General features: G+C 43.0%; 1 protein-coding gene across 4 annotated transcripts in view; it reads left to right on the top strand.

Moving 5' to 3' along the window:
* Positions 1-12,030, top strand: part of PLCE1 (phospholipase C epsilon 1) — a 327,344-nt gene that overhangs the window by 134,859 nt on the left and 180,455 nt on the right. Inside the window, exon 1 of one of the 4 annotated variants that reach the window (XM_047702045.1) lies at positions 10,942-10,965. The exons of the other annotated variants lie outside the window; for them this stretch is intronic. Coding sequence (XP_047558001.1) covers positions 10,957-10,965 — 9 coding nt within the window. The 5' untranslated portion in view covers positions 10,942-10,956. Of the gene's footprint in view, positions 1-10,941; positions 10,966-12,030 lie in introns of those variants that run through there. 4 annotated transcript variants of the gene reach the window in all.

A 12,030-nucleotide genomic window follows, 5' to 3' on the forward strand; every position in this document is an offset into this window, starting at 1 on the left:
CATTTACGCTTATGCACACACTTTAGCTGAGAACCTCTCTAATGGAACAGACGCTCTCTATATGGGGTTAGAGAGTCCCTGACTCTTCTTCATAAACTTGTGTACAATTCTAATGCCATTACCGGATTATTGTTTTGTTGTCCCCATTATTTTAGAAACTTCTTAAAGGCTTACATTTCCACTGCTCTATTCCAAAGGTAGAGAGGAAGGCTATGTCTCCTTCAGTCTTTCCCATCTTTTTCTGGCTCTATATGTCCTGTCCACCTAGACAAGAAGAGTTCTCAATCCTTGCCTACTCTGTCATTGTTACACTGCAGGTGTGGATGAAGTCAGTGGTCTCTCTCCTCTTCAGGCTGGTAAGTGATGTTGGGCATTTGTCCATTCCCATAGGTTTTTCTTAATAACAAGGAACCATCAAGCTGTAAGAACTCTTAGAAGTGTTCTCTTAGGGCACCTGGTGGCTCAGCCTGTTAAGCATCTGACTTTGGCTCAGGTCATGATCTCAGGGTCCTGGGCTCCATGCTCAGCAGGGAGTCTGCATGTCTCTTTCCCTCTGCCCCTCCCCCCAGTTGTGTTTGCTCTCTCTCTCTCAAATAAATAAAATCTTAGAAGAAGAAGAAGAAGAAGGAGAAATGGTCATCTCTATCTCATTGGTGCCTTGAGAGCTGAGACTGGGTCCTGTTTGACGTTGCATCCTCAGTATTTAGCATGGTATCCCTAGAAGGACAATGGGTGTTCTCAAGCCATAAACATTTTTTTTTCTGTTGAAGCTACCTCCATGGTTGTTAGCTTTGGAAATATTTGTGAAAGGAAATAGTTCTAAGCTAATTGGATTCACTTACAAGAGCTTAGACCCTGCCTACCCCCTAGACTCATTACTCACTCTTGGTTCCAACTACAGGGAGCCACTTTGCACTTGTGTTCCATCTGTTAAGAATGTTTCCCTCTGTCTTACCTTATTCTGCCCTCACCTTTGCCTGGGCTAACTCCTGCTATCTTTAGGTTATGTTTAGTTGTTACAACCTAGGAGAAGCTCCTCACCCCCCACCCCCGTGGCCTTCTAAGACCCTCTTCCGTGTTCCCAAAGCACTTCATGCTCACACAATTGTAGAACTGCATGCTATAATAGAATTGCCCACTTTCTGGCCTACTTCTCCTGAGACTTGGTAACTTTCTTGAAGAAAAAATTCATCATTTTGTCTCCAGTTTCTGGAATACCATTTGGCCCAAAGTACACATTGAGTAAATATTTGTTAAATGAATGAATGAATGAGTGAATGGAATCCAAACAAAGAGGACATTCGTAAGTGTAGATTTCTTCTACTTCAGAGATTAAAGAGCAGCCAGAGACTTTGTTCACATCTGTCTTGCATGCTAGTCCATGCCACTCAGAGGATTCCCCTGAGTGAGCACTCCTGCCTGGGACCTGGTTGTTACTTAAGCCCCCACAGAGGTTCTCTGCATGTGGGCCCCAGGATTTCCCCACCAAGCTGGGCTATACCCCTTTACTACACCCTTCCTCAACTCCACCATCCTCTCCAGGCCCCTGGTGCCTTTTCACTTCTAGACCCAGCAGGTCCTCTCCCAGGCCCCATGTCCTCCTGATCTGTATGAGCTCACTGATGACTCTGGCTCCTGGAAACCTGGTGTTCTCTATTCACTCATCATGACCTAGTTTATCTGCCTGAAGCATGTTCACTGGTTGACATGTGGTGTGGTCATCCAGTTGCTAAGCCTCATTCTACCCTGAATAAAACCTGAGAATCTGCACTGCTAGTTCTAGGTGACTCTCAGGTCTTCCTGGTAGCATGAGGCTCTGAAGTGGGTACCATTGTGCCAGCTTAGGGTCCTATGTCTGAGGGTGGGTCTAATGTTGAGTCAACTACCAAGTTCCTATTCCTTGGAAGTTGGAGGAGTGTCCCTGGCTCCACTCTGGTGACCATTCACTTGGCACCCATCAGAGGAGAGACTTTCAAGAATTAAAGCACTGAAGATTTCCAATAGAAGAAATACAGTTTATTCAATAATGAGGAACAACTGTTTACTGACAATTATAGGAGGGTCTCTGCTGACAGACCCTACTAATCAACACTCCTCCTTTATTCCCACCTTCTTCCTTTGCCCCTGGAAATGAAGCTCAAAGGATCCCCCTAAAAAGGAGGTGAGAAGAAATGAGGGGTGGAGGAGAGACATAGGCAATGGGAATAAAGGGAAGGCAAGAAGAGAGAGTGAGGAAGATAGGAAGATCGGGACAGAGCAAGAAAAAAACGGGAGGAGAGTGAAAAAAAAGGCAAAGCAGAGGATTTGAAAGGGAAGTGGAATAAAAAAATTCGAGAGTAAAGAAACCATGGGGATCCAGAGAAAGTTGGAGAAAGCACCCCCAGGAGCAAAAAAAAAGAAGTGAGGGAGAAGAAAACCTGGAGGGAGAGAGAATTCATGCTCGAACTGCCATATGAACCAAGGGGGTTGATAAGGCCCATTTATTGAATGCCACGTATGTACCCAATACTGTGCCAATGTCTGCATCTACAGCATGGTGGGTACTCAAGCCCAAACTGAACTCAGAGTGTGGCTATTTGAGGAACTGTAGCCCAGAAAACACTCAGACACCTCCATATGCAGGAGGCCGAGCATTGGAAAGGCTCCAGCACCCTGGGATCACCAGTGAATAAATAGGAGGGGTGGGTGGGGGTGACGGCTTTTCAGAGTGGGAAGTCACCTCAGGTCTTACAGGATAGCAGGCATAGCCTTGGAGCTCTGGAGATGTGAGCATTGATGCTGTTATGACCACTGGACACTGAAAAGCTGTGTAGCTAGAGACAAAGAACTCACAGCTATCTTATCATTTACTCCTGGCTTGTAACAACTCTGTGATAATCTCCAGTTAGAAAAACACAGGGGACACACACACAGTGGGATATTACTCAGCCATCAAAATGAATGCAATCTTGCCATTTGCAGTGATGTAGCTAGAACTTAGATGTGTTATGCTAAGTGAAATAAGTCAGTCAAAGAAAGACAAATAGCACAGGATTTCACTCATATGTGGAATTTAAGAAACAAAACAGATAAACATATGGAAAGGGGGAAAAAGGAAGAGGGAAGCAAATCATAAGAGACTCCTAGTGATAGAGAACAAACTGAGGGTTGCTGGAGGGAGGTGGATGGGGGATAGGCTAAGTGAGTGATGGGGATTAAGGAGGGCACTCGTGATGAGCACTTGGTGTTGTATGTAAGTGATGAATCACCGAATTCTATTCTGAAGCCCCCAATATTGCACTATATGTTACCTAACCAGAATTTAAATAAAAATTGGTGGTGGTGGTGGGGGGAAACACAGGTTACTTCCCCACTGCTGCTAAATACTAGCCCTATGATGCAAAGACCAGGCTGTTTCCTCTGTACTGCAAGGCTTCTGTTCTGCTGTTCTACCTCTGGTGGTCATAGCGGGATGTTCAGGGAGGTCAGGCTTCAGGCAAAGAGTAGAGGAAGGAAATGAAGTGTTGGTTGGTCCAGAAGCAATGACCCCAGGCAGCAAGGGGCAGAAGAGGGCAGGACAAGGTGAGTGGGGATTCAGCTGGCACAGGAAGTAAACAACCCGCCCCTCTATGTCTGCCTTGGTCCCCTCCACCTGTGTGGACACACAGCAGCCTGGAGCCATAGGACTTCAGGAACTTTCTGTCCCTCACAGCTTCACACATGCACAGCTTAGCAAGAACGCTGCCTCGGAGCCTCGGAGCCAAGGTATCGTGGTCTGCAGGATTTGTGAAAGTTTTTTTTTTTTTTTTCTTGTAGGGGCTTTGTCCCCATGTGATTCATTAACTGACCGGTTGCTCCTTTGAACTGCAGGGAGCCTGGTAGTTCAGGCCATTAAATCCCTTCTGTCGGCCTAATTCATGGCCTGACATCCCAAGCCTCACAACATAATCCATTTGTCCTGATTTGATTTTTTCTTTTCAAGAGGCATCCTTGGCAGCCAGGTTTTCTCATTATGATATGATTCATCTGTATGATAATTCCCATTAGAATTAGTATCTCAGACATGATTCATCTTTGGAAATATTCAGCTAGAAGCATCATTAAAAAGGCCTGTTCCAGTCACAGCCACAGGGACCTTCTGTGACAGATGCTGCGTCATTCAGCTAGCATTTATCCAATTTACTCTGCGCTGGACTGCAAGCTAGGGACTTTGGAGAATACCAATACGACAGGACTTCATCCCTGCCCTCAGGAGCTCCCATTCTAAAAGAAAGGTGACATGGATGTGAGTGTTTATGGGACAGGTAATGTGAGAAGTGCAGTCAGAGATGAAAAGTAACATCTTCTCCTTAAAGTCTTAGGGAGGGATTCTCAAACTTTATCAAGAACCAAAGTTGCCTGGAGGGCTTGTGACAACACATTTCAGGGCTCCAGCCCCAGAGTTTTTGATTCAGTAGGCTTGGGGCAGGGCCAAAGAATTTGCCTTTCTAAGAAGTTCCCAGGTGATGATGCTGGTCTGGGGACAGTACTTTGGGAACTTGGCTCCAAGTCTTTAGCTATTTCTCTCTGGTCCCCTCTCTCTACTGCCTACAGGGTGCCAAGCAGTGTGCTCTGTGCTGGAGACGACTTGTTAAATAAGACATGGCTCTTTCCCTCTGGGAACTCCCAGTCTGGAAGGGGAGTCAAACAGTGACTTCCATACTTCACAGGAAGTGCCCCCAGAGAGTTTTGCAGAGGGGTAGTTGGAGCACAGAAACGAAGATGCTCTCTTCTCACTGGAGCTTGAGGAAGGCTGCGTGGAGGAAGCAAAATCCCAGGGCTAAGTGTGGCTTGAAAGAAATTATGTGAGAGGGCTTGTCCGGCTGTTAAATTGCTAGATTATCAAATGTCCTGGGGACACCCTCTCACACTCCTTCTTGGATGTTTCCTGCAGTAATAAAGGTTATCTCACTTCCCATAGAAGCCAGTGGTGGAGCTCTGGTTAATTGGCCCGGCCTTAGCAAAGCCTTTATTTTTGGCTCCCTGGAGCTGTGTTTGGTCAGCATCTCGTGCATGGTCTGAATATTCTCAGTAGAATGGAATTCTCTGCATAGGCACTTGAATGGAATGTGGAATCCAGGGCAGAGGAAACGACTGGCTGCTACCAGTATCCTACTCCTGGCCCCTGCTGCTCAGGTCTGCAACTGGCTTCGGTCCTCACCCCTTGAAACAGCCTCACTGTTTTTGTTGACTCTTCAGGAAATTCAGCAGTTCTTTGATCATTTCGTTTCGTTTAGACACACACACCCATCAATCTTCAGTATTTACAGCCTTCTAAAACACTGCTTTTAGATTCCAGAAGTTAGGAAAAGGACCCATGAAGTCAGTAAAAGGGGTTTCCAAACCACAGCTCCTAACTGCGTTGTTATCCACCCTATTAACTCACAGTTAATACATAGTTCAAATAAATGTGATTATTTGGCTTTCTAGCTCAGGCTACTTAAGAATCACATTGTAGGGAGATAAAGGTGCTATTAGAAGTGCATACATTGACACTAGTGACAAGTGACAATGGTTATTGATGAACCCTGATAAGACAGAGGGAAACAGAAGACCCTAACTAGGGGCACCTGGGTGTCTCAGTCAGTGTAGTGTCTGACTCTTAGTTTCTGTTCAGGCACAATCTCAGGGTCGTGGGACAGAGACCTGTGTGCAGGGGGCTCCACACTCAGCAGGGTGTCTGCTTCCCTCTCCCTGCTGCCCCTCCACCCATCCCACACACTCTCTTGCCTCAAATAAATAAATAAATAAACCCAATTTTTAAAAAAAAAGATGATGAAGACCCTTACTATACACTGTATTAGAAAATAACGATGATCAAAATTAAGGTTAATATGTTCTGTCTCCCATTTAAGAAGGCTAGGAAGCATGGGTTACTGAAAAATAACACTAAGTTAATTGGAGATGTCGGCTGACCCCTTTATGTTAAAGAACATTCATTGAATTAAACTGAATTAGGAAAGTCAATGTATGGATCCATATCCTGTTTTTTTTAAGCCCCAATATTTCCAAATCATCATTTTCTTGAAGAATCGGGATGTAGAATAGATCTGATTAAGCATTCTCAATCAGCAAATGATAATAGAATAATATTATACCATTGGTAAATTTCTCAGAGCAGACCACCTTTGGTTAGTTATTAGGAGCAATTAGGAGCCTCATTTGGTTGTAGCCATTCTGGATACTTTGGAAACATTTCATGCCATTTCTATGTGATTTCCATCTCTGTTATTCAGCAAATGCAAGTGACATTGCAATATCACCTGTTCAGATGTATCCAATAGATCCATGACCAAAAAACTGGAGGACTCTAGCCAAGTTCTTGGAGAAGATATAGAATAGAGACATTTATTAATTTAATCAAGAACTTATTGAGAAGCTATAATGCCAAGCACTTCTAAACACTGAAGATAGAGCAATGAAAAAAATTAAAATCCTCATGAAGCTGATATTCTAGATGAAGACAGACAATAAACAGGGAAGAAAGGATTGTTACTACAACTATCCCTCTGAAAAGTGATTTGACAACTAGAGTATAGGATTCCCTAACTGGGTAGTAGCTCTGGCTGAGAGACAAAGAATCCTTGGTGCTAAGTCCTAGCTGTGTGCACACTGTGTGCACAGAGGTAATACCTCTTCCTTGAGCTGTTCAGAAATGTTAATGAGATCATGGCTCAATGCTCAGTACCTACTTCATTTTAAGCACTCAGTAAATGTTGCAGTGATTACAAGTATTATTGAGTTGATGGACACCAAAGTAACAAGCTTTCTTCTTGTTGAAAGATTCAGAAGATATGCCATCAAATCTAAAAACATCATAATTTTCCATAACTCTGACCCCAGAAAGATAGCTTTTGCAACAGAGCAAGTTATGAAAACTCCCCTTGACCGGTATCCTCTTTGACCCCAGTAGAAGTCAAATTAAGACAAAGCTCTTTGTGGCTATGTAGAGAAAGGGCCTTTCCTCCTGGGTGAGCACTATGGATGTAGTGTACTGGCTACTTCATGCCTTTCTGTGTACCAAAGTCTTTGGCTTTCTCTCCATCTGAATTGCCCCAGCTCTCCTCAGTCTTGGATGTTTCTGTTATTTTGTTTTAGTTCTGAACTCCATGTGCCAGTGGTTCATAGAAGAAACCAGCTGGTTTCTATAAGGCATCCCTCCTTCTTTTTTTTTTTTTTTTTTTTAAAGATTTTTTATTTATTTATTTGACAGACAGAGATCACAAGTAGGCAGAGAGGCAGGCAGAGAGAGAGGAAGGGAAGCAGGCTCCCCGCTGAGCAGAGAGCCCGATGCGGGACTCGATCCCAGGACCCTGAGATCATGACCTGAGCCGAAGGCAGCGGCTTAACCCACTGAGCCACCCAGGCGCCCAAGGCATCCCTCTTTCTTGAGTCATAAGGAACACAAATGTTTTAAGTGTTGTCTAAGCATTATTTACTTTTCTGTGAATTAAGTTCATAGTACCAAGTCATCCTGCTTGACGGTAGTACCTGGCATAAAGGGAGTAGTGTACATCCATAAGAAAGATTCACTCATAGTCCACGAATGGGGTTGCTATTTGCAACATTGATCTATAGTAAATCTCTAAGAACTTAACAATGACCCAATGTAGAAACCTTGACTCCTTTCCTTTTCTCATTCCCAACACTTCAGCTAGTCCTATGGAACCTATATCCAAAATAAATCTTGACTATATAATAGTCTGCAATTTTTAATCAACTTAATTTGACCCACATATTTTTTGACCACCTTCCACACTAAAATAAAGTTCTTCTTGCCCACCGTGGGATACCCAGTAATTGAGCTTGGCGCAATGTATGTGCTTAATAAATATAAATCAGTTGTTGAGTTAATGAACAGACACGCACATGTTTGGCAAGCTTAGATGCCGTGTTGTGACATGTTGATTTTATCTCAAAAAAGATATTGGCCCATACAGGGTGGTGGTCTGTCTAGTTATCAGCCCCTTATTATCACATTAATTGAGTGAGATAAAATTTATGTATTTTTTTACCTTGTAATTTAAAACTGTAAATCTCCATATAAAGGAAACGTATTTGGCCATTCATTAGTCATAACTTCCCCATTTTCAGAAGTAGTTTAAGGTGACCATGAAAGGAATTATCATGAATCAAAACAATAATAGCGATGTAAACATCATTTAAACCTTTTGCCAAATAATGATATTTTCTTGAATCCCGCTGTTTGGGCTTTTGGTGTGACCAATTTAGTACAAAGGATAAAGGACTGCGGAGCTGGACAAACTAGATTTCAGTCCTGGCTCAGCCTCTTACTAGCTGGGTGAAGTTGGCTGTATTTCTCCACCTCTCTAGGCTTACTGTCTCCATCTGCAAAATAAATCAGCCTCACAGGGTTAGTGTGTGGATGCAAGTTAATACTTGTCGCACTCAACACACCATGATTTTGTCAGTTAACTTTTATAGCAAAGCACTCCCAAAATTTAGTGACTTTTCACGATCATGTATTTAACTCCTGTTTCTGTGAGTTTGTGGTTCTCTGAGTCTAGATCAGGAGACTCTACTGGGCTCTCTCATGTATCTATGATGGCAGTTGGACTGGCAATTGGATGATCTACGATCTCGGATGACCTCACCATGTGTCTGGCTATTGGCAGGCAATCTGCCAGGGTGACAGGAGTGTCTAGGCCATGGTTTATCATCTTCCAGCAAGTTAATTCTGGCTTCCCCACATGGTAGTTTTTGCAGAGTTCCCAAAAGCAGCAAGAGAGAGCAAGGTCGAATGCCAAGTATTTTTGAAGACTTTGCATACATCACATTTGCTAAATTCCCATTGGTTAAGCAAATCACAGGCCTGGCCCAGAATCAGTGAAGGAAATAACATATGACCATATTTACAGTCTACCACAATCAGCATTGTTACCATCATTGTAAAAAAACAATATTTGTTGAGTATTTACTAGGTGGCAGGTGCTGTTCTAAATAATTACATTTATAAAAGCTTATAATCCTTACCTCAACTTTATGAGGCAGATACTATTGTAGTCTCATATTGGAGAAAAGGACACGAGGCACAGAATAGCAAAGCAACCTATCCAAGGTCACCACAGCTGGGAAGCAGGGGAGCTAGGATTCAAACCAACACTCCAGAGCCACATTTATAATGACTATTCTATACTACATCCTCTTCCTACTCTATATATGTGGGACTTTCCATGGTTGCTTCTTTTTTTGTACATGGATGATCTAATAAGTGTTTGTAGCCCGATTTTAACTTGTTCCCTGAGCACTGCCATATCTATCAGCACTTTATCTATGTTTCAGCCTTCCAACATCTACCTTATTAAAGCTTACCCAGTATTGGTATGACTGGAATGTTTTGGTCCAGATCTTGGTAGAACCTGTTGATTCTATTTTGTTTTTAGTGGAGTGTTAACAATGGTGGGGGAGTTTAGTCTAGAATTCTTCATCTTTATTTCTTCAGAGAAGTTTAAGGACTTGGAAACAAGTGGCTGATGGCAGTCGATTATTTAATATATACATAACATTTACATATGTTGGAGATAAACAGCAACACCCCTTGAGAGCAGAGACTGTGACTTTCTCTGTGTCTCCTTGGCAGCTAGCAAAGGGAAGATCACCCAGAGGACATGTTGGGGGAGCTCACTACATGTTGAGGGAGCTCGGTTTATTGTATGTAGCTACAGCCATGTTCATATCCCATTAAGGCATGGGTCACACACTTATATACTAAGAGTGACCAGATACTGGGAATATGTGACCACTAGAGAGGAGTGGGGACTGGTGTGAACTGAAGAACTCATGCCCCAGGCAGCAGGGAAAAGTCTAGCCATTTGGTACCACATGGGAATGGGAATGGGAATGTTCAGTGTTGCCAGATTGTTCCAGTTTTTAGGAAATGCTATAACTTCAAATGTGTATGTAAATTTTCCTGATTTATTTTATTTTTTTAAAGATTTATTTATATATTTAAGTAACTTTTACATCCAATGTGGGGCACAAATCACGACCCCAAGATCAAGAGTCACATGCTCTACCACCTGAGCCAGCCAGGTGCCCCCACCATCTTGATTTTAAAACACTATGTGTCCAGTCAAACAGGTCTTCTGATAAATCTGACCCATGACCAGCCAGTATGTCACTCCCCTACATGAGGCACTGGTTGGCACATCTCTATTGCATTATACCTGTCCCGAAGGCCCATGGAGGAAGGGGAGCCACAGAATAAGGCAAAGATGGAGCAGTAAGGTAATAAGAGAGACAGGACTTGAGGAAAGATGGATGATTGTCTATTTCAGAGATTTCACAGAGGTCAAGGAAAAGAGAACATAAGAAAAGGCCACTTGATTCAAGTAAATTATTTGCTACAACACTACATTCACAGAATGTGTTCTTAAAAAGGAAGGAAGAAGGAAGGAAGGATGGAAGGAAGGAGGAAGGAAGAAAGAAAAAGAAATTCATGGTCAAGTAACAGAAATACTCCAAACACTCAGTTAAACAAAATAAAATGGATTTCTTTACTCTGACCTTTTTCATTGTCTTTAATATCCTTTTTTTTTTTTTAAGTTTTAGTTATTTATTTGACAGAGAGATCACAAGCAGAGAGGCAGGCAGAGAGAGGAAGAAGCAGGCTCCCTGCTGAGCAGAGAGCCCGATGCGGGGCTCCATCCCAGGACCCTGAGATCATGACCTGAGCCGAAGGCAGAGGCTTAACCCACTGAGCCACCCAGGCACCCAGGTGCCCCTGTCTTTAATAACCTAATATTCAATGTAAATCTTCAAAAGGAGAAGTGGATGCTAAGTGTTTCAGTGATCAAGGAGTCCTTATTTCCTCCAGTCCCTCTAGATCTAATGTTTTGAGGAAAACATTTATGTGAAGCAGGATGAGGGACTGAACGAGCCACTGGGGATCTCTGAAGGAGTGTTGTGGAAACTGGGATGCATAAGGTAACAAGTGAGCAATGGAGCAGCTTGGCATGTAAAGAAAGTAGGTGATAGGTAAACCCATTAGTAACTAAGAACCATCAGCATATTAATCTTTATAAAATAAAACCCTTTTAGCATCATTCCTCTAATAAAAATAAATAAAGCAAAAAAAGTGAAGGTTTCCCTACCTCTGATGGATTAAACCTCTTTGCCTGACATTCGAAGCTCTCCTTTATCAGCCCAGCTGACCTTTCTGGTTTTCCAGTTATGCCTTAACACTCATTCTCTGCTCTAAATACCCTGTTCTGCTCACTGTCCTTAGGGCATTTTCTGTTTTCCAGCCTCTTCACCCTTGCTTACAATGTGATTTGCCTCCCCTAGCTGCTCTGATCAGAGCCGTGCCTGTTTTCCAAGGCACAGCTTAAATCTGCTTTCCTCAGAAGCCCTCTTTAGCCATCAAACCTCACAGTGGATTCTTTTCTCTGAACTTCTAGAGCATTTAAACTTCTTAAGGATTCATTTGAGACTTAGCGTGTTGGACATTGCCTCTATGATTCGAAACTGAAAGAGGAAAGGCCATGTCCTGAGCTTTGCAACTCTCAACCCCTGTTTGCCCTTGTAATACACCCAAACAAGGGAGGATGATATTATCCAGCAGCACATAGGAGCAAGGGTACAACCCCATCACGGTGAATTTCACAGACTGTGCTTTGTTATTATACAAGCACCTGCTATTCCTTGAGGATGGAAGAATCCACTCTCCGCTTGCCCAATAGTAATGGTTGTCATTTGAAAACCCTAGGTTGAACACTTTACATGTATGGTCTTGGTGAATCCCACAAAGTCCCTAAGAAGGGGCGTTAGTATCCCCACTTTACAGAAGAGTAAGCTTTCTCTAAGTATTCAAGTCAGCTTGTTCATGTTTATGACCCTCTCTTTAGCTGGTCCAGGCAGAGCCAGCCATACAACCCACATACTTGACCCCAAGACCTGGGCTCTTTCTGTCCCAGCACAACATCTGCCTGGCCACACTAGCCACAAGAAATTTAATGACAGATAATTAAAGCTCAAAATTCACACTTTTCC

This window comes from Lutra lutra, chromosome 14, assembly GCF_902655055.1.
Source record: "Lutra lutra chromosome 14, mLutLut1.2, whole genome shotgun sequence".
NCBI classification, from domain to species: domain Eukaryota; kingdom Metazoa; phylum Chordata; class Mammalia; order Carnivora; family Mustelidae; genus Lutra; species Lutra lutra.